This window comes from Squalius cephalus (genome assembly GCF_949319135.1).
Source record: "Squalius cephalus genome assembly, chromosome: 24".
Taxonomy (NCBI): Eukaryota; Metazoa; Chordata; class Actinopteri; order Cypriniformes; family Leuciscidae; genus Squalius; species Squalius cephalus.
In genome coordinates this window covers 19,403,122-19,424,813 of record NC_137145.1, presented here as the reverse complement: position 1 = coordinate 19,424,813, position 21,692 = coordinate 19,403,122, and the positions used below count along the sequence as shown (strand labels likewise).

The window sequence follows — 21,692 nt, the reverse complement described above, 5'->3', positions numbered from 1 at the left end:
CACACTCAGCAAAACACTCATCTTTCTAGAAACCTAAAATTGCGTTGGCTTCTTGCAGTGGTGGAATTTGTGATATCATAAGATTACTTCACAAAGTAGACGAGATCTACAGATTGCAGTGAAGAGTGAGGCTCTCTATTCCAAATGACCACCCATCCCCCTCGTCTACTAGCATTCAGAAACCTTCCTAATGAGCAGCACGCTACTTTCAAAGCCCATTGGTCGGATCAAACCAAGCAGCTTCCCAGTAGCCTGTCATGATGATTCAAATTTCAAAAGATAACAGTGTCTTGAAACACAATAAAAAGAAAACAGACGATGACTATACTGTGAAACCCGACCCTTGCTTTCCTGAGCTGAAACTGGAGAGTCCCTACCTGGAAAACCTGTGCCAAGAGGTGACACAATGTCTCTGGGATACAAGGCAGCGGATAGGATTTAGACTCCAAGTTTCATAGCCTCAAGTCATTAGACTGGTTGAATTAAACCTGCAACTAGCAATCCTTTTTAAATTTGAATAGGTGGAAGTGGTGACTAGTGTTACTCAAATAGACTTTTTTAAAGGTCATACTTCCAGCGCATTCCTTTTTAAACATTAAAATAATTGTATTTCTACAGCATAAACCTGTTCTAACATTGGTTTCAGATGATAAAGCATATAGATACAAATGACAGCATATGTTGCTCCAAGTCTAATATTAGTTTCTCCTGAGATTTGACTCTGCGTCGACTAAGCAACGAGAGTGTGTTTGTTCGGCTGTGATCTGCTCAGTGGTAAATGGTTAGTAAGTCATAAGTAAACAAGTGAGTTAATACTTGCATGTGAAACTTCAAATGAATCTTTGCTGAACCAGGAAACAGGTGAAAACACACAGATGATATTTTTTGTAATGCAATGAATATATATAGTAGATGGTTGTTAAAAGATACTTCCCAGTCCTGTTTTTATTATTCATAAATGGGCATAAACTCTGTGCTCTCTAAGGTTATTTTACCCATAGAGATTGCCTTTTCTCTTTTTATGTAAATATCAGATTAACCCTCATTAGTTGCTTAGGAGAAATAAAAATGACATAAATTGACATTAAAAAGTGTAGCGCGCTATAACATATATATGGATAGCATAACTGATCATTTGATCTGGAAAGAATCTGAGGAGTTCATATTGAAATCTTTTTTCGAATGCAAAGTTTTGCAAATCTGAGTGTGAGACATTATTGAGATCTCTTCAGAAACTCAAGAGAGAAGGAGTGTTTACCCGGGATCTTTTTCTCAGGAGACAAATCTGTGAAGCAAGAGACTTCAACAGACGTCTCAGTTTGCTCTCCATCTAACCTCTTTGCTCTCTTGGAGAAATAGGGAGATACTAAAATGATCTCATTCAAGTTATTTTGTCTTTCCATTTGTGATTTCCCTGCTACTATATGGAAGCTGCCAAAATAATAAATAAATAAATACATAAATATATGTAGAAATAAAAAAGAACATATAAATATGTTATTATCAATTTTATTATCAATAAATATGTTATTATATATATATTTTTATGTATTTATTTATTATTTTGGCATCTTTGGAATTACATACTATTATAGCTGTTTTTCGTCATATTGTTGTCTTAAATTTTGAGTTTCAACAACAGTTTACTTTCTCCTCAGCTTTTTTTTTCAGTAGTATCGAGTAACTTGAGAATTTAAACTCCTCCTAAGCTCCGCCCCCGAACTAATTTTAATCCCTGTCACCACAGCAACTAAATTCAAATCCACACCACTGGCAGCAGGTACCGTGGCAGCTTTTTAGGGCCGGATTGTGGGTGTTTGGGCTGGACAGGAACAGGTTATATATCCCAAATCCCTTGGGATGGTGTCCGTGTCCCTTTTTCTGTGACCTCTGTCTTCCATGCGGGTAAAATAAACAGGCGCGGATGGACGATGATGCTCTCAGCTGTTATCTCATGCCCAGTTCTGTTTCCACAGTCTCTCCTCTTGGGAGCTCAGTTAATGATCGCTGTCACCGCCTGTTTTCATAAATACCTCATAGCTGTACACCACCGCACACGTGTTTGCAGATGATGGATTTTCAGTTTAAGTCAGTTTTATCTTTGATGTGGCTTCTGTGGTGAAGATTTTGACCGCTGGTCTCTTTAAATGACTATAGACTTTGAGAAACAAACGAGTCTTTGAAAAGCTCATTTGGTTGAATGAAAGCGAGATAAAGAGAGAGAGAAGAAAGAGGAGGGAGGGAGGGGTGAGTCAGCAAACACCGTCGCTATGGGGCGCAGTCACCTGGCAACTGAGAGATAGAGTTTCAAACTAAAATGATCTAGATTAAACACTCAGTCTATCTGAGCCTTGTGCAACTGAAATAGATGATATATTAAACACTTAAATGTTCAATGGGTATTTTAGATTTTTAATTAATTTATTAGAATACATTTAAATTAAAATTTCTGTAAAACTATTATATTTTATTGAAATAAATTTGATTTAATTTAAAAATCTTAAGTCTGAAACCAATATACTTCATTTGTTCAAACTCTCAATGACTTCTGTTTTTAATTGTTGTATATATATATATATATATATATATATATATATATATATATATATATATATATACAGTGGTGGTCGAAATTGATGGCACCCCTGATAAATATGATAAAAAATGGCTGTAAAAAAATAAATCTGCATTGTTTATCCTTTTGATCTTTCATTCAAAAAATTAACAAAAATCTAACCTTTCATTGAAGTAAAAGAATTGAAAGTGGGGGTAAATCACATTATAAAATAAATGTTTATCTCCAAAACACGCTGGCCATAATTGTTGGCACCCTGTTATTAAATACTTTTTGCAACCTCCTTTTGCCAAGATAACAGCTCTGAGTTTTCTTCTATAATGCCTGATGAGTTTGGAGAACACCTGACCAGAGATCAGAGACCATTCGTCCATACAGAATCTCTCCAGATCCTTCAGATTCAGAAGTTCATGTTGGTGCTTCTTCTCTTCAGTTCAGCCCACTCATCAGGTCAGGGAACTGGGACGGTCATGGCAGAAGCTTCATTTTGTGCTCAGTTACCCATTTTTGTGTTGATTTTGATGTTTGTTTTGGACCGTTGTCCTGATGGAAGATCCAGCCACGGCCCATTATAAGATTTCTAGCAGAGGCTGTCAGGTTTTGATTTTTTATCTGTTTGTATTTGCTAGAATCCACAATACCATGTATCTGAACAAGATGTCCAGGACCTCCAGCAAATAAAGAGGCCCACAACATATAAGATCCAGCAATATATTTAAACGTAGGCATGGGGTACTCTTCATCCCTGTTTGCACCAAACACATCTGCTGGGTTTGCTGCCAAAAAGCCCATTTTTTTTGTTTCATCTGACCACAGAATCTGGTCCCTTTTGAAGATCCAGTCGTGTCTGACAACTGAATATGCTGGAGTTTATTTTTGGAGGAGCGAGGAGGATTTTTCTTGAAACCCTCCCAAACAACATGTGGGGATGTAGGGGTTGTTTGATAAAAATTTTTTTAGGCTTTCTGACCCCCAAGACTCAACTAATCTCTGCAATTCTCCATCTGTGATCCTTGAAGAGTCTTTGGCCACTCAAACTTTCCTCCTCACCGTCCATTAAGACAATATAGACACACGTCCACTTCCTGGCAGATTCGTAACATCTTTAGTTGATTATAACTTCTTAATTATTGCCCTGATGGTCAAAATGGGGATTTTCAATTCTTTAGATATTTTCTTACAGCCACTTTCTATTTTGTGATGCTCAACAATCTTTTGCTGCACATCAGAACTATATTCTTTGGTTTTCCTCATTGTGATTGATGATTCAGGGGATTTGGCCTTTGTGTTTCCTCATATATAAACTCCTGTGAAACAAGAAGTCATAGCTGGACAATTTCATGTTCCTAGTCACCCTGGTGTGCTAAAAAAGGTAAATATTAATGGGAATATACTTCAGAGATATTTTTCTCATAAAAAATTCTAGGGGTGCCAACAATTATGGCCAGCGTGTTTTGGAGAAAAACATTTATTTCATAATGTGATTTACCCCCCAATTTCAATTCTTTTACTTCAATGAAAGGTTAGATTTTTGCGATTTTTTTGAAGGAAAGATCAAAAGGATAAACAATGCAGATTTATTTTTTACAGCCATTTTTTATCATATTTATCAGGGGTGCCATCAATTTTGACCACCACTGTATATATATATATATTTAAATTGAAAATTAAATTGTAAACAATTTAAATGGACTACAACAAAATAATAAAATATTCAAACTTTTAGTTAAAAGCAAAAGCATTTACATGTGTCTACTACAGAATATATACGCGTTGCATTTGTTTTGTACAAACTCACAAATACTAAGTGTATGTTACATGTTTCATTTAAATTGATAATAAAATTGTGAACTTAATTTAAATTTACTTTTACTTATAATGAATATGAATAAAAATAATACTAACATAAAAACTAATAATACTCAGATATAAACATCATTAAAATGTACTCAGTTTAAATGTACCTATTTTATATTTAGCTTGTTTTCTAGCTTGCTGAATTATTAAAATAGTGTATAATATTATATCTTCAGCGTATACGCTTTGCATTTTTGTACAAACTCAAAATAGCAAGTGTATTTAATTTTTTTTTTTATTGCAAACTTAATTTCAATTTATTTTTAATATAACTAATAATAATAATAATATAAAAACTAATAATACTCATTAAAAAAAAAAAAATCAAACAGTAATGCACAAATGCAATCACTTTAATTTTGTTTTTAATTGTAATTTTATATTTAGCTTTCCTTGTAGCTTGTTGATAATTGAAATAATATTTGTGAATTGTGAATTGTAGAAAATGTGTCTGCAACAACAAGTTTGTCATTGGTTCTCCGACCCTTCCCTCTCCTGATCATGCCCAGGTCGAGTGTCACTCATCAGGGGAACATCACTGCAGATTACGGGGCTTTTACCAGAGGATGAAGGCTGGTATGAGTGCCGGATCCTCCAGCTAGACAAAACCACAGATGAGGCTGGAAGCAACGGGAGCTGGACTCTACTCTTCGTTACAGGTGAGACTCACCATATCCAATGAGAAGGGCTGAATTATTTATTGTAAGAAAGGATATCCAATTTTACAAGCAGTCTGAATCTGAACCATCAAAGCATTTCTCTTTATGTCAGACCAGTGACACAATGCCATTATGCTCATCCCATGACTTCATTCAAACATACAGTGAACAATGAATGAATACACAACCCAGCCTGTTTTCATGCACCTGTTACAGACAGTGCTCTGTGCACCTGTTCCAGAAGCAGCTCGTTCTCTGTCGCCACACCTTAAGGTCGTTCTCTGACACTCAGACGCGGTGTTGGCCAGATTAAACAAGCCACCTGAGGCCCGTGCTCATATTCGGCTCGGTTTTCAACTTGTCAATTGTTTGAGCCACAGGACGCCAAGCAGAAAGAGCATCTTGCAGGCCTGGCTTGACTCCACTGTGCCTTTCGTTAAAGCAAAAAAAGAAAAAGTTGATAAAGTACGACTAGCGCTGAGGACAGTACTTTAAAACCTTTCAAAGCTACAAGCTACTCATCATTTGAATTAGTTTATTCAGATTAGCATTTTGAATTAGTACTTAGCTACAAACTGCTAATAAAAAGGGGTAATTTATTTTCTTCTTAAAATATTTAACATATTTAGAATGTTACAGCAGATTTCTATTTTTAAATAAATCATTTTGTTTTTAACTTTCTATTGATCAAAGAATCCCGAAAAAAATGATCATGGTTTCTACAAAAAAAAATAATAATAATTGGAAGCACAACTGATTTTAACATTGATACTAATAAGAAATGTTTCTTGAGCATCAACTCAGAATATTAGAATTATTTCTGTAGGATCATGTGCCACTGAAGACTGGAGTAATGATGCTGAAAATTCACCTCTGATCACAGGAATTAATTACATTTTAAGATATTCTCTCATGGAGAATATATTCGCTCTTCATAGCATCACATTTGATCGTTAATCAATCTTTGCCATCCTTTGAATGATTGTGACTTTTTCCTTTGCTTACTTTCATGTCTAGCACCTCCTGTGCTTACGGAAACCTCACCTCCTGCCATTGAAGTATTTGTAGGAAGATCAGTAACCCTGAAGTGTGCTGCCCGGGGGAATCCACGGCCTACAATAACCTGGTCTAAAGATGGAGGACCAATAAAACCTCAAAACAAAGTAAAGGTGGGAATTTATAACTAGTTAGTATGATCACATCTACTGACTTTGCACTTAAAAATGTCCATGAAAAAGGTTGACATGAATGCAGTTTTCTTCCCTGTGTTGATGTATTTCCTACTGAAAGCTGGGGTGGGGACATATGAAAATGCCTGTCCTTTTTTTTTTTTAGAAATTGCCTATAACCTTTACTTCACATAACAGCCTGAAAAAAATTATAATTCGCTACTTGCTATTGCTCATTCTAAAGTGCAGTTGATTGGACAAACATGTATACACCCCTGCAAACAACATGAGTCATCTGCATTTGTCATCTATTTTCCTGGAAAAGAAAGAAGTTTGTTTTGTCAACTTTTAAAACTATATTCACTTTGACCTTTTTTAACGGACATGGATTAAGAACCACAAAACCTACATTTTGATTTCATTGGCTTAAATTCCCAAATGCAATGGATCAAATCTAGAGTACGATTACACTCTCTTCCAGGCTTTCACAAACTCTCTCATATCTCTCATTTTAATCCTACAGATCATGAATGGAAGTGTATCTTTCCAGGCTGTAAGCAGAGAAACATCAGGCCAGTATCAGTGTCACGCCTCCAACACTGAAGGAAATGTAATTCACATCACAAAGGTCAAAGTCATTGGTAAGTCAGCATTGATGTTTGATTTGAACAATCTGAAAAGTGTTGGGTAGACCAGAATAAATCTTTGTCATCAATCTTTATCGTTAATATTAATACTGATTAGGTGGCGTAACATTTGCCCAGTAATAGGAACTGATTTGGAGGAAATCAGGTACGTGAACGCAAGCCATGATAGGATTACTTCTTACAGATCGTACATTTATTTGATCGACTGCCATGTAACTGATTGGCAGAGGTTTGTTTGGGGCATTTAAAAATATGACTATTTTCCAAAAAAAAAGGAAGGGGGTTAGTTTCTCCTTAGTTGTAATGGTTTCTAAGCCCCTTGGCTCATGCCAGTATGTTGTAAATGTCAACTATAAGCTTTTCTAAATGAATGGCGCCATCTAGTGGTGCCGTTGCATTATATTACATTTAAGTGCACTTCTCTGTCACAAGGGTCTGTAGCTCAAAGAGTGTAGTATGGTGCCAAGTCATGGGTTTAATTACCAGTAAATTAAGTGATAAAACATATGCTTAAAAAAGTAATGCAGTAATGCAAGTTTGCCGAATGCTTATTTGTATTGAATGTGCACTTGTAGTGTACTTCAAATCTTAAAGTATATATTTAAAAAAAAAAAAAAAACTGTACTTGTAGATAATATAATAATAAAGAAATAAAAGGCCACTTAAATGTACTTAAAGAAAGTACACTCTTATGACTTTCTTAACACACTTAATCACATTTCCACTTTTCAAATAATGCCAAATCAGAAATGCCTTACAGGAGTACATTTATTGGGATATGTTGACTAACATAATAAAGCACATGTAAAGTATTTGATTATAATTTTAACTGTAGTGTGTTTAACGTTAATATATTTTAAATACTAATACAAATACAAGTACTAAATTACAAGGTAACACATATGCTACATGTACTTACCATAGTAATAACAGTAAATTATGCATAATTACATGCAACTAACCCTCAACCAAATCCTAATCCTACCCTAACCCTATAGTAAGTACATGTAGTTGCTTAATATTACTCAGTACTTAAATATATAATTACACTGTAACACTGACACCTTAAAATAAAGTGTAACCAATTACAACTTCATCACGTGTAATTACAAATCTATTTAATTACATAAAGTAATAATTTCAATAGAAATGGCATCTTTTAGTTCACCATAGATGCTTGTTAGTACATTCAGCAGTATAATTTAACCATATTTCAAAGTCAATAGAAGTAATTATTGAATTACATATAGAGATATACGTAAATCCTACATTAGTGGGTCATACATTTTAATTTAATTCTAAATAACATGCAATTTATTGTCTGAAAACATTACATTCAGTTCACACTTAAGTATATATTTTTTAAAGTTTATTATTTCAATATTAAAGACTCTTTTTAAAAGCATGCTAAAGTGTACTTTTTTCACAAGGAGAAGCAGGTGAAAGTATTTTTTTTTTACATATCGCATTATGGGATGTTATGTATTTTTCTAACAACAGGCCCTCCGGTGATCGTAATCCCCCCAACCGACACTGTTCTCAACATGTCCCAGGATGCCAAGTTGAAGTGTCAGGCTGAGGCTGACCCACCCAACATGACCTATGTGTGGCAAAGACAAGGAGAAGACATTCACCACATTGAGTGAGCTCTGTTCTAAAGCTGTCAACATTCCTCTTAATATTTACGGAAACAGGTAGCTTATGTACTATTCATCTGTGTGTTTGTTTTAGGTCTCTGAAGTCTCGTGTTAAGATCATAGTGGACGGTACACTACTCATATCACGTTTGACTCCAGAGGATTCAGGGAACTACACCTGCATGCCCACTAATGGACTTCATGTGTCCCCCTCTGCCTCAGCCATACTCACTGTGCAGCGTAAGTGTTTCACATATCATGCTGCAAAATGAGAATAATGAATGTGGATTTGCCTGCACTTGTATAAGATTTCCTACACTAGTTTAACCCTAATTTAACTATAAAGTACACTGATTTCAACGATTATGTTCAAAATGATGTATACATGAGATGTAGCACATCCAGGTGATGTTGTTGAATTTGAATTTTCATCTTCATTTCACATACCATATGTGCAATATTTTGTGCAAAATGAAAATGAAAATGAAAACTAAAATTTAATTTAAACCACAACCACGTGCCTCCTTGGTGCTTCTTTCAAAAGCATTAATCAATCTTACCAACCACATTCTTAAAAATAATATATATAAAATATATATAAATTAATATATATATATATATATATATATATATATATATATATATATATATATATATATATATATGAATACTTGGGTACATATGACCCTATAGTAATTCTTATTGATAACTGTTCTTGTTTAACAGACCCAGCACAGGTGACGCAGATGCCCAATCTGACCTTCCTCCCCACTGGCTTGAGGGGTGTCATTGCGTGCCCCGTCAGAGCTGAACCACCATTATCACATGTAGACTGGATCAAAGATGGCAAACCGCTCGATTTAGACATGGTGAGTAACTGTTAGTTGCTTTTTTCACTATACATAAAAAAAACTTTTTAACCTTTTATATGTACATTTGTATAAGCACACTGCTACTTCTAAGTGCTTCGCAAAGTGCTTTTTCTCTCAGAACTACTAATGCTTGACATTATTGATTTTGATTAGGTGACACCATGCTGTGCTTACACTTACCCCTCTCTTGATGACGCACTTTAGAAAGACCTCACATCTCTCCAGAACATTATATAAAAAAAATACTCTGTGATACTCTTTCAACAGTATCCTGGATGGACACTGACCTCAGAAGGCTCTATCGTCATAGCAACAGCTAATGATGACGCTGCAGGTGTATACGCGTGTACACCCTACAATAGCTTTGGGACAATGGGCCAGTCTAAGCCCAGCACTGTTATACTACAGGTGGGGCTTTACAGAGTGTTGTCATTTTTTCTATTTTCAAATAGCTATCACCATCTTTGACATTTTATCCCCATAATGTAGGGTATACCTGAACCACTCACACGTTTGTTTGTTTGTGTGTGTGTGTGTGTACAGGAATGGCTATACTTGTGAGGGCCGAATGTCCTCCCTTATGTAGTGAAATATTGTGGTCCTAACCACAACCAACTAGTGAGGACCAGTAAAATTTCCTCACTAGTTGGTTGTCATAAAATTTCACTTTATAAGTGAAAATAGAAAGGCTTATAAATTGGTCAAAACACGTTTTTATTTAAATCTAGTGTTTATATATATGTATATATATATATATATATATAATTGTACAAATACAAATTAGACAGCTGTCTTACATTGTTGTACAAAAACAGTGGTGGAATGCTATGGAAATAAAATTAAATATGGTCAGTGTGAGTTTTTGAGCTATAATTTAGGAGGCTTAAACTTTGTGTTTTATCTTTTAGGATCCTCCGTCATTTAAAGTTTCACCTCGTAAGGAGTACAGACAGGATGTGGGGAGAATGCTTGTTATTCCATGCCAGATGGATGGTAGCCCTGCTCCAAAAGTCAGCTGGAAAAAGGTGAATGTCAATACAATCTTCTCTAGCACAAATCCCATGGTCATCGCCTATCAGAGTGAAGATATGATAACATATTTTTTTATCACACACAAAAGAACTGTATTTATGGTAAACAAATGTTACCCTTTTTCAGTTATTTATATTATATGTGTAATTAAAGTAAAATAAGTACATATGTGATCATTTCTAATCAGTAGAAATACTGTGTGTTTATCAACAAACCACAGATGTTGTTGACTGAGCTAAACACTTATTTAACCCAAAACATTTGTCATGTTAAAAGGTATATGTTCAGCATCAATATATTACAATTGCTTATATGAAACTGTGTTGATTAACATGTAAAATCATAGCATTAATCATATGCACAAAAACTGAGAATTGAAATTTTCTCAAAATATTATACTGCACCCCATTACAGCTGGAAATCATTTTCAATTAAAATGGGTGTTTAATCTTATTATATGCTTGATTTCTTAGGTTGGTGCAGCATCTCGTTCACTGTTCACTGTAGCAGCGAATGGCTCCCTCATTTTACATCCTCTCAGTAAAGACCACCAGGGGGAGTGGGAGTGCAGCTCCACCAACCGAGTGGCTACTGTATCCATCAGAACAATGGTCTTTGTGCTTGGTAAGTCTAGAAGCATCTGGGTCAGCACTACCACATGCAACCCTTAGGCCATTCTTATGTTCGTGCGATGTTTACTGTAACAGCAATAATTACTCACAGACTTCTTCTAATTGTTAAAAAAAATAAAGTGTTTACATCACAAGAAATATTAAAACACAGGAATTATTACATGGTTAAGAGGCATACAAAGCTTTACATTTCAGACAAGTAAAAGCCCTAAAGGGAATCTTGCCTTGTAGCTGATTAGTTGTTGTCATGTGTCACACATTTGTCACTCTTCATGTCACACATATCTTGTTTTCTGCTCATCGTTCTGTTTCACAGGTACAAGTCCTCATGCAGTGTCGTCAGTATCTGTGATCCCAGGAATTAACCAGGCCAATGTCTCCTGGGTGGCTGGCTTTGATGGAGGATATACCCAGAAATTCACTGTCTGGTTGGTGTCTGTTTTTCATTGTAAATGTTGGGAAGCAATTTTGAAATGTAGTCTTTCAGATAATATTGTAATAAGAGCAGTATTTGTCTGATACATTTATACAATGCAAAGTTGCAAAGCTGCATGCACAATACAAAGTCAAAAAGAAAAAAAAAGTAATGTAGCATTTTGTCATGATACATTGCTATTTGTTTGTACTGTAAAAATAGTTGAGATAATTCCATGCTTCTGATATGTTTTTTTTTAGCTAAGTTAGTAGCCAAGTTTTCACTGGATGGTTACTGACTTCATAAGTCAGTTTTTAAAAACTCATAAGAACATTCTTTTTCCAGGTATAAGCAGGTGTCAGCAGTAAGGATAGAGGAAAAGCAAGAGTGGTTGTCTTTCTCAGACCTCTCTACTGAAAATAGTCTGTTGGTCACCAATCTTCTTCCTGCCACTGAATACCAGTTCAGTGTCATGGCTCAAAATAAAATTGGCACTGGACCCTTCAGTGAGATCACCACCATCACAACTATGGGTAAACATTAGCTGTGCATAAGAAACTCTAAAAACCCTATGAAATTAGTTTACCAGCCTACTTTTCATGACCATGATTTGCTAAATTATGTTGCTATTAGGTGGCATGTGGCATTAGGGGGATGGCATTTTGTTGGACAAATATTGTTTAAAGAAAGAAGAGAAAGCCTGTAAATTTGAATATGAATACCTCCTAATTTTTTATTAATTTAGTCAACTTTTAGGAGTACATTAGTTTAATCAAAGCTAATAGATATGGTATAAAAGCCAAAAAAATCTATTTTTGATTTTATTCATCTTTAAAACAATTAGTCTGTGGTTTGTCTACCTCATGGCGACTTAAATTAATTCACCATCTGTGTTTATGTTACGCACTGTGGATATTTGAATAAAAACAAGCTATTCATTTCAATCTCTCCCTTATTTAATATTTTTCTACAGATACACTTCCTGTTGTGGCCAAGCTGGAACCCCCTACAAATCTCTCAGTCAATATGAGTACAGAGGGAATTCTTCTGTGGTGGTCAGCACCCCAGTCCCCGTCTCCACCCATTGACAGTTTTATCATACAGTCACGTCTTGAGGGTGGGGAATGGGTTAATCTGAAAGAGGATATTAGCCCAGTTGAGAGTCAGATCTTTCTTCAGGGGTTATGTAAGGTAAATATTCTCAAAGACATTTTCATGAATCAGTCAGCTTGTCATTTTTGATAAATGCAACCCTTCCTTCTATTTCTTTCATTCTTATTTTGTCATTTCCTCATGGTGTATTACTCTCTGAAGGACTGCAAGTATGAACTGAGGCTTCTTTCTCAGCATGGAGATCAGCTGAGCATGCCCAGTCCATCAATCAGTGTCTCCACCATCGGTCAGTGCTTCATACATTCCCATGTTTTGTTCCCTGGTCTGTAATATTTTCTAAAGAAATTGTTAGAATTTAATAATTGCAATTTACACAACACTATTTACACAAACTATTTTCAAGAAAACCTGGAACTCTTTAAACCCATCCAACCATTAAATGTAACACTTTCTTTGGGCTCCACAGGAATGAATATGCACCCAGCCAGTTCCCGCCTCCTAGACTTTCCTGATAGGCTAATGGCTGGTGTCATGGGTGGAGTGGGACTCCTTTGCCTTGCTCTTATCCTGACCCTGGCAATAGTTTGTTTCATTTTTCACAAAAGGGGCCGAAGGCGCAGGCAGAATATCAAGGGTAAAGAAACAACACTTTGAACCGCTTAGAACTGTTTTTAAAGTCTGCCTCAATGTATCCTCCTTAGAGGATGCTCTCACTCCTGAAATTACCTTTCCTGCATGTTCAATTATCCTGACACTCATTCCATTGTAAAATTGGTTCCCTTATCAGATCTCCCTCCTGCAATAAAAGACAACCCATCTGTAAAGTAAGTGCACCACCATCACCTCTCAAAACCTTTTTTCTTTGTCCAAAATGTTTCCATTCATTGTAGAATGTACTAAATTCTTATCCGTGACCTTAGCAGCCCTGACAACACCCTGAAGCAAAGGCTCCTACCAGCTCCTCCACTCTCCTCCACTTCCTCCTCTTCCAATCACTCCTCTCTAGACAAGTCCAGTCGCAGTGATTGTCATGCCCAGCGCCAACATCTCCTGCCTCAAGCTAACCCTCCATCCCACCATTCCCTCCCTGAGAGCCACTTCCAACGGGCATCGCTTGCCCCTGTGTCCTCTGTGGATTTCATCCACAGAGGCCCAGATGGACGCTTTATTGTGCATGCTCTTGAAGATGACAACATTGTCAGTTCTCAGATTAAGAGAAACCCAAGTCAAAACTCCCATCGGTCATCAGATGGAAACAGGAGCTTCAGAATCCAGAAATCACAGTCTTTGAGATCCTACATAGATGAAAGAAAAAAGCCACCCTTTGTCCTTTCGGTGGATCTTCCACCTTTTAGATCAGATATTCCTTCTTCCAGCAGAACACGAGCTATGGCTAAGCACCTTTCGTTAAATGGCCAGTACATGCCCATTCAGGAGCAAGAGATCTTGAATGGACCAGACCAGACAAGTCTTTCGTCAGATAGCAGTGGCTCTTTTCTCTATCCCCATTCAGAAAGTACTCTGGGTCAGCGGTCCCTGAAACAAGGTACCAACCACTCTGCGGCCAGTACCCTCGTTTTGCAGATGGAGCATGAGAGGGAACAAGGAAACCTAAGTCGCTGTTTGACTTTGGCTCGTGAGAGAGAGGAGCTTGAAAGAGAACTGCGCAAGTTCACTTTTGATCGAAATCCATCTGATAATGAGACAGATGATGAGTATGGAAAAATCTGGAAAACTCAAGAAACTTCAACACCTCAGATTAACTACCAAGCCATAAGACAAGGCATTTTATCTGAGAAAACCAGCATGTTGAAGGGAAGAGCTGCCTCTTGCATTCCATGGGAAGAAAGACACAGGATTTCTTCTGCAAGCTTGGTGCCCCTACATACCTCTTATGGAAAGGATAGCAAGTATAGGCAGAATCAACAAGGTTATCATTCCATCCAGAGATCCAACTACCAACGGTCTCGAAGTCTAGACAGAGGGGAACGCCAAAAATCTCAAACATGGGACCGAAGACGAAGCAGGACGCCTGTTGATTCAAGTTTTGGTCGTGTAAAGGATGAACCCTTAAACTACAATTTGGAAAAGACCCAAACTGCTGTAGAACATAGAGCCCATAGGACCTCTAGTAGAAGTCAACAATATTTTGACACATATTTTAGTTCATCCTTAGATGATCAGCAGGAGCGGGCCATAGAAAGAAGCACTAGACAGATGATTCCAATTACTGATTATTCAGAGATGAGTGTGGATGGACCTGATCTTGAGAGCCAGTCTCCTTATTCAAGGTCTATACTGGGCTTGGACCACAGTTATGAGACTCTAGACTATGACAGACCCAGGTTATCAGAGCTTGAAAAGGACAGATCAGAAGAGTCAGGACATGTGAGAACAAGAAAACAGGAGAAGTTGAACAATTGGTCAAGCAAAACTGTATCTACAATGAATGTCTCTGGAACAATGCCAAGGAAGACAAAGAGTCCTGGGCCAAACAATTGGAATCGGCACAAGAGTATGCATAGTTTAGACTCTAAATTATTCAAGGACCATTTTTTGACCCCTGATGCCTGGGTAGATTCGCTGACACTTAATCGAGATTCTACAATGTCCCCCTTTCCGTGCAGACCCAACTCTGTGGCAGATAAGCCTAAAAGTAGTCCCAAATTACAAACAGATTCATCTGTGCCTTCAGAAAGTCAAACGCAAGATCACCATCTTCAGGCCTCTAAATCCCATGATGGCTCAATCAATGACTCACAATCCAGCAAAAACCTAGTGTCAGGACATAGCACCCATACTGCTTTATTATCTCCAGGAGGTTCTAGCTGGCCTCTGTCTTATGGCCCCTCTCTGTCAGCCTTGCCATCTGGAAGACAGAGCCAGAGCCAAGAGGTGGAAAGAGGGGAGGAAGTTGTAAATGGCCAGGAGGTGGATGTAGAAATTAACAGATACAGGAAGAGTTCAGAGACCGAGGGGAGTTATAGAAGTTATGCAAGCCAAAGCAGTGGAAGAGGCAGCATGGATGCCCCTAACAGCAGGCAGTTTTCTCTCAGCCCCCCTCTCACCAGCTCACCAGAGACCACAGAGGACAGTGACAGAGATGAGGCAGCTCTACAGGGGCCTGAAAGGTAATACTGGCTTTTCTTTGTCTTTCTTTATATATTTATCTTAAAAGTGGTTTTGAAGGATTTAAATAGATTATTATGGTTAATTCTCTTACAAAAAGTACCATGGGCATCTGCAATGATAAAAGTTTTTTTGAACACAAGACCATGGTAATACCATGGGGGGGGGTTTCAATAGTAATAATATGTTTTTTGACATGGTACCATATACATGTCCCAATGCCCCTGTGGATTTATGTAAGGGAATCCATGTGTCACATTAGACTCAACGACATCGCACATTACTTTATCTTCTGACTTTAGATCTAGAAGAGGCTCTGTGGATGAGATTTATGAGTGGGACTCTACTTACGTCCAAATGCATCCTGTGGACCCCAAAGTGTCAATGAGCAAGGCAGGTCTACGAAGAGATCTTCAAGGTCAAGGGAAGCTGGGCAGAACTACCAAAGATGATGGCAGGCCAGATTTAGACCTGAAACAAAAAAGTAAGAGAAATTTAAGAGAGAGCTTGCTTTGTATTTTGTAACTCAGCAAAAAGTTGTTCCTTCACTAACTACATTTTTGTTAGACATGTTACATTGGCAATACCATGGTTTTGTCGGCATGTACCATGGCACTACCATGGTGTTCTTTAACATACCTTGGGGTACCATGCAAATACAATGGTATATGAATGCTAATCCTAATAATATAATATAAGGAAATATAAGGACAAATAATATAATACAGCATAACTGTACCTTGGAAATAATGCAGCTCTTTTTGACTGTGAAAGTCAAATTATGAAGACCAGTTCAAAAAATCTGAACTTAAATGCATTCAAGGCAGCTTGCTCTTTCTAGTTTCATTCATCTCAATTGTCTTTTTGACCCAAGGTCTCTACCCTCCGGCTGGTTTGACGGAATCTGTTCCAGTCTTTGAACTTCCCAGTATTCTTCCTCCTCACTGTGAGCAAGAATCACTCCTTTCTCATGAGATTCGGAAGAGCTTCACATCATTCCCAAACCCAGAGCCCGACACTGTGCTTTTCTGATTACTAATAGTAGGTACACCATTCACGCTGATCAGCCTGCACTCTTTTCATTTTAGCCCCTAGACTCTTAAGGAGTCTGAAATTGTGTTGATACACTTAAAATGTTTCGATTTGTTTGTCAAAACTGTAGCCAAATGTTTGTATGTTCTCGAATCTGGATTGGACACAGCATGGTTCCCCTCAACACAGATCTTAATGGTCAGAATAAAAGGGGACACTGGGTGTCACAATTAATTGGACGTCTCAGGACCACTCAAGCACACTGGAACCTAAGAACGCACACTCATCTGTCCAACTAATGGAAATTACATTATCTGATGGATGGGCCAGACCTCAGTGAAGAGAACTGTAGTCTAAAAATCTTATAGTATGTGCTGGAGTTGCAAATCAAAGGGGAAATAAATAATACAGGACATTGCTCTCTGCACCCTGCTGTTGCTGATGAAACTGAATTTGAAATAAAAATGTTAAAGCTGTTACAATGAGCACCTTTCAAATTTGATTTTTGGAGTGCCGTTTGATTGTTCTTTAATTCCTATTTTGACAGTAAGAGCACATTATGATTTAGAAACCTCATCAAAGCCCTTTTATGCACGGTTATAGGAATATTTTATCATGTGAAACAGGATGCTAAAAAAAGTATAATTTTTAGCTATACCTTCAAGTTGTCAAGCAAATTGGAGATGCATTTAAATGTGATTGGAGTAATGCTTTGGCAGAAACTTCAGTTTTATTGACAATCGTTGGTCCATACTCCACCCACTCGTACCTACCTCATATATGGAGGAACCTAATAAACGGATTCTCTTTCAGAGTGCAACTGAAGAAATGATTAAGTTCACTGCATGTCACATGAGTTAATTACGTATCACTGTGCCCTGTAGTCTGGCCGCTAATGAGTCTGCCTATACAAAGTTACATTAACGAACAGAGCTAAACTGTTTACAGTTTAACCAAACATTTCACAGCTCCAATTTATTTTAATAATCAAAACATTTCAGAGCAATTCAATTCTACTTTATATCCTTTTATTGGTCAGAATGCTAGAAAACACTATACAGTAATTGCACTGACATAAATTCCACTAGTCTTAATTTTCTGCCAGTATGAAATGTCTTTGCATCTACTGCCAACTGAGAAAATTCATTGAATATGGTATCTTTGCAAATATGTCTATATGTAATTAATTGTTATCTTTTAGCTTTTTAATCAAAGCCTATTCAAACAAGACTGTACAAAGAAAGGTCCTTTTCTTTGTAGAAAATGAGGATTGTTCCAATTGTTTGCAACCCTATTATGTTTTTGGAAACAATTTGTACTTGCATTTTTGTTACTTTATCAAATTATGTGTTTTATTTCATGTATGTGGATTTATATATTGATTAAAGACAACAAAAGATATATTGTTTTGTTGGTGTGTAGATAGTACAAAGCCAAAAGTGAGTTGAGTTCCTCTAAATCCACTAGGATGTGCTGCACTTTCACAAATAGCCTCCTTTTTTTCTGAATTAAAAAACTTGAAAGCAATGCATATATAATATATATTAAATATATAATATATATATAAGCCTCTGAAGGAAATTCTGATATTTAAGGAAAGGAATAAAGGAAGAGTTATTGCCATTATTGACAATTCTGATCACAATGTTTCATCTGAATGTTGTGAGCTGTGGAAGCCAAATCGCTTTATTTTTCTCTCTATTTTTTTCTTCTTCCATTGAGCAGCAAGATATGCACTTTTTTCTATTTGTGAACTCTCTTTTAGTGATTGAGTGGACTGTGAAATCCTGACAGGTTACAGGCGGTCACAATAGCGTGTGTACTGAACATAAGGTGCACAGCCTCCATCATTATCTAAAGCTTCCAGCAATGCCACATGCTGCATTAATCACAGCTGAGGTGAAAAGCAGAGATGTGTCAAAAAAAAAACATGCATACTGCATTTCTCTCAAACAGTTTTCCACTTCTTCTAGTCCATCTTTTTCTAAATTCAGTGTAAAATGGCACTCATAATTAGTATGCATGACTTGTATATAACATTAATAATTAACCACACACAAAATGACTAAAGACCTCTCCTTCAAACGTGTGCCAGAAACACCATCTAAAAAGATTAATTGTGAAAGGAATACTTTACCATTTCTCGTATTCACACATGCATATTGCACTACATCACCCAAATATAAAAATTCAGTCAATATTTACTCACCCTCACGTTGTTAAACCACTTTGACTTTCTTCAGTGAAACACAAAAAGGACACATTCTGTGCTGATCGATATTTTCTGTGCAATTACAATAAATGGGGACTGAAGCTTTCAATCTTCACAAATGATGCAAAAAAAGTCATAAAAGTATCTTAAAATGTTCCATATGAACTGTTATATTGTATTTCAAGTCTTCTGAAGTCAAGGTTTTCCAAGAGGAATAGTATGAAATAAAGGGATAGTTCACCCAAAAATGTAAATTCTGTCATCATCTACTCACCCTCAAGTTGTTCCAAACCTCTATGAATTTCTTTCTTCTGCTGAACACAGAAGATATTTTGAAGAATGTTGATAACCAAACAGTTAATGGACCCCATTGACTTCCATAGTATTTTTTTTTTTCTTTACCATACTATGGAAGTCAATGGGGCTCATTAACTGTTTGGTTACCCATATTCTTCAAAATATCTTCTTTTATGTTCAGCAGAAGAAAGAAATTTAGAACAAGGTTGGAACAACATGAGGGTGAGTAAATAATGACAGAATTTTCATTTTTGGGGGAACTATCCCTTTATAGTCTCTGTTCACTGAGAATCAGTAAATAAAGTCTAATTTAGTAGTGTTTTTAGTGGAACTTTTGGTTCCTTTCCTTTGGTGTCCTCATTGTTATTCCATGGATAAGAGAATAAAAAATCGTCTTCAAAAATGTATTTTTGTTGTCCTGCAAAAAAACTAAAGTTATACTGTACGTGTTTGGAACAACATGATGCGAGTGCACAGAGTTTTTGTTTTTGGGTGAACTATCCCTTTAAAATGCTGCATTATTTTCAAGTTTCAAAGATCATCTCCTTCAGAGATCCTTCCTGTGAGATGACGCATTGACTTCAGTTTCATTTCACAAATTCTTATGTGAGATTTGATCTGTTCTGACCCTGGCCTTTTGCGGTCATGTTGACCTAAATGCAATATGTCACTAAAGTGACCATTTGCCATTTCTTCTCTGTGCCCTATAGCCCTTACTGATTATCCAATCACATTGTGACACATCATTCATAGGCAGACTGTAAGTAGTTCTAGAGTGGTTCTTTCTGCCTGCATCAGGAAAAAAAGAGATAGCAATCAAGGTGTTCAGGAAGTTGTTTCTTTCCCTCTGGCCATTCATATATCGATCCCGTGCAGAATAAATTACTGTGGCGACATTGTGTTGGGTCATATCCAAGAAAAGTTCTGCGCAGCCAGACTTTAGACCTAAGGCATAGTTTAGTCCACTTTACGGCTTCTTTTGGCCATGAACTGCCCACTTAGACAGGAAAAGACTATCTGACTAACATAAAAAGCAATTTGTTTTATTTTTATGTGCACTTTAGTGTATTCTCTAACTGAGCAGATTATACAGTTATGCTAGTAAATAGCAGTGTTACTTTAGTATCATTAAGATAATAAATAATAAATTAGTTTTTAGTAGTTTCTATATAGTTTTTTTTTAATTCATTTTTAAAGTTAAAGTTCTTTAATATTTTGGACCCTGTTTTAATGATCTAAGCGCATGGTCTAAAGCACTTAGGGCGTGTCCGAATCCACTTTTGCTAGTTTAACAACGGGAAAAATGATCTCTCATGGTCTAAAAGGGTAGTCCCTATTCTCTTAATGAGTAATGGGTGTGTTTTGGGCTTAACGTGCAATAAACCAATCCGAGTCTCGTCTCCCATTCCCTTTAAAAGCCAGTTGTGTTCGCGTCATGGCGGATTCGCTATTTACATGGCAGAATTTGCAAGCAGAAAGACTGAACGCGTCTCCAGAGAGGAAACGGATCTGCTCATGCGCGAGGTTAAAGCGAGCATGCAGACCATCTACGGGACAAGCCGGATTCCACCATATCTTAGTTTTACACTATAATAATCTTTTACATTGTAATCTTTGTAATCTTTTAGTATTTGGCTAGTTTGTGTGCTGCTGTGTGTCCCTGTGTGTGTAATAAGCAGAGTGTAAGCGCGTTGTGGACCCGATCTATAAAGGTTATAAGCTATAATGTTAAGGGCCTTCATACTCTTATGAAGAGAAAAATGATTCTGCATCAGCTAAAACAAACTAACTGTCAAATAGCTTTCTTGCAAGAAACTCATCTCTCTGACGCAGAACATGAGAAATTAAAGAGTTCATGGGCAGATAAAGTGTGCTTTTCCTCTCATTCATCATGGGAGAAAGAAAGGAGTGTCTATCCTAATACATTGGCAGGTAAATTTTACCTTAGCAAAGACTCATAAGGACACAGAGGGAAGATTAATTTTAGTAAATGGCTCCATAGATGGCATTAATGTTTCACTTATGAACGTGTATGCACCAAATGAGGACAGGCCTGCTTTTATTAAAAAAGTTTTTTAATGTAATTTCAAAGTATAGCGCTGGAATATTATTAAAGGGATACTTCAGGATTTAGCATTAAGCTTTGTATTAGTAGAAAACCTGTAGTATTTTCGAAATACCATGCTTTCCACCCTCATATCCCCCTGAGAGGAGAGATTTATGTATTTTTTGTCTGGAAAAAATCCTCCGATGACGCAAAAATCGTCATTCGAGGATTTTCTGGCCAGAGGCTAAAGACTACAGCCAGTAGAAGGCGTTGTTCCGCATGTTTTCAGCCCGCCCATAGAGGGTTGGATCTCACTCACAGAATGTACACAGTATCAGCCGTCTTTCTTTGGAAGCTAAGGCTACGT

General features: G+C 36.8%; 1 protein-coding gene across 2 annotated transcripts in view; it reads left to right on the top strand.

The window, feature by feature from the left end:
• The window catches only part of igsf9a (immunoglobulin superfamily, member 9a), a 29,428-nt gene extending 11,259 nt beyond the window's left edge, over positions 1 to 18,169 (top strand). Inside the window, exons 4-21 of one of the 2 annotated variants that reach the window (XM_079861674.1) lie at positions 4,942 to 5,091; positions 6,109 to 6,260; positions 6,784 to 6,901; positions 8,408 to 8,549; positions 8,639 to 8,784; positions 9,271 to 9,413; positions 9,684 to 9,824; positions 10,325 to 10,441; positions 10,922 to 11,072; positions 11,397 to 11,508; positions 11,841 to 12,028; positions 12,469 to 12,686; positions 12,810 to 12,894; positions 13,075 to 13,242; positions 13,396 to 13,432; positions 13,532 to 15,739; positions 16,040 to 16,221; positions 16,612 to 18,169. In XM_079861674.1, coding sequence (XP_079717800.1) covers positions 4,942 to 5,091; positions 6,109 to 6,260; positions 6,784 to 6,901; positions 8,408 to 8,549; positions 8,639 to 8,784; positions 9,271 to 9,413; positions 9,684 to 9,824; positions 10,325 to 10,441; positions 10,922 to 11,072; positions 11,397 to 11,508; positions 11,841 to 12,028; positions 12,469 to 12,686; positions 12,810 to 12,894; positions 13,075 to 13,242; positions 13,396 to 13,432; positions 13,532 to 15,739; positions 16,040 to 16,221; positions 16,612 to 16,769 — 4,616 coding nt within the window. In that variant the 3' untranslated portion in view covers positions 16,770 to 18,169. Of the gene's footprint in view, positions 1 to 4,941; positions 5,092 to 6,108; positions 6,261 to 6,783; positions 6,902 to 8,407; positions 8,550 to 8,638; positions 8,785 to 9,270; positions 9,414 to 9,683; positions 9,825 to 10,324; positions 10,442 to 10,921; positions 11,073 to 11,396; positions 11,509 to 11,840; positions 12,029 to 12,468; positions 12,687 to 12,809; positions 12,895 to 13,074; positions 13,243 to 13,395; positions 13,433 to 13,528; positions 15,740 to 16,039; positions 16,222 to 16,611 lie in introns of both variants that reach the window. The other variant, XM_079861673.1, reaches the window with a different exon arrangement.
• Positions 18,170 to 21,692: the final 3,523 nt, after the last annotated feature.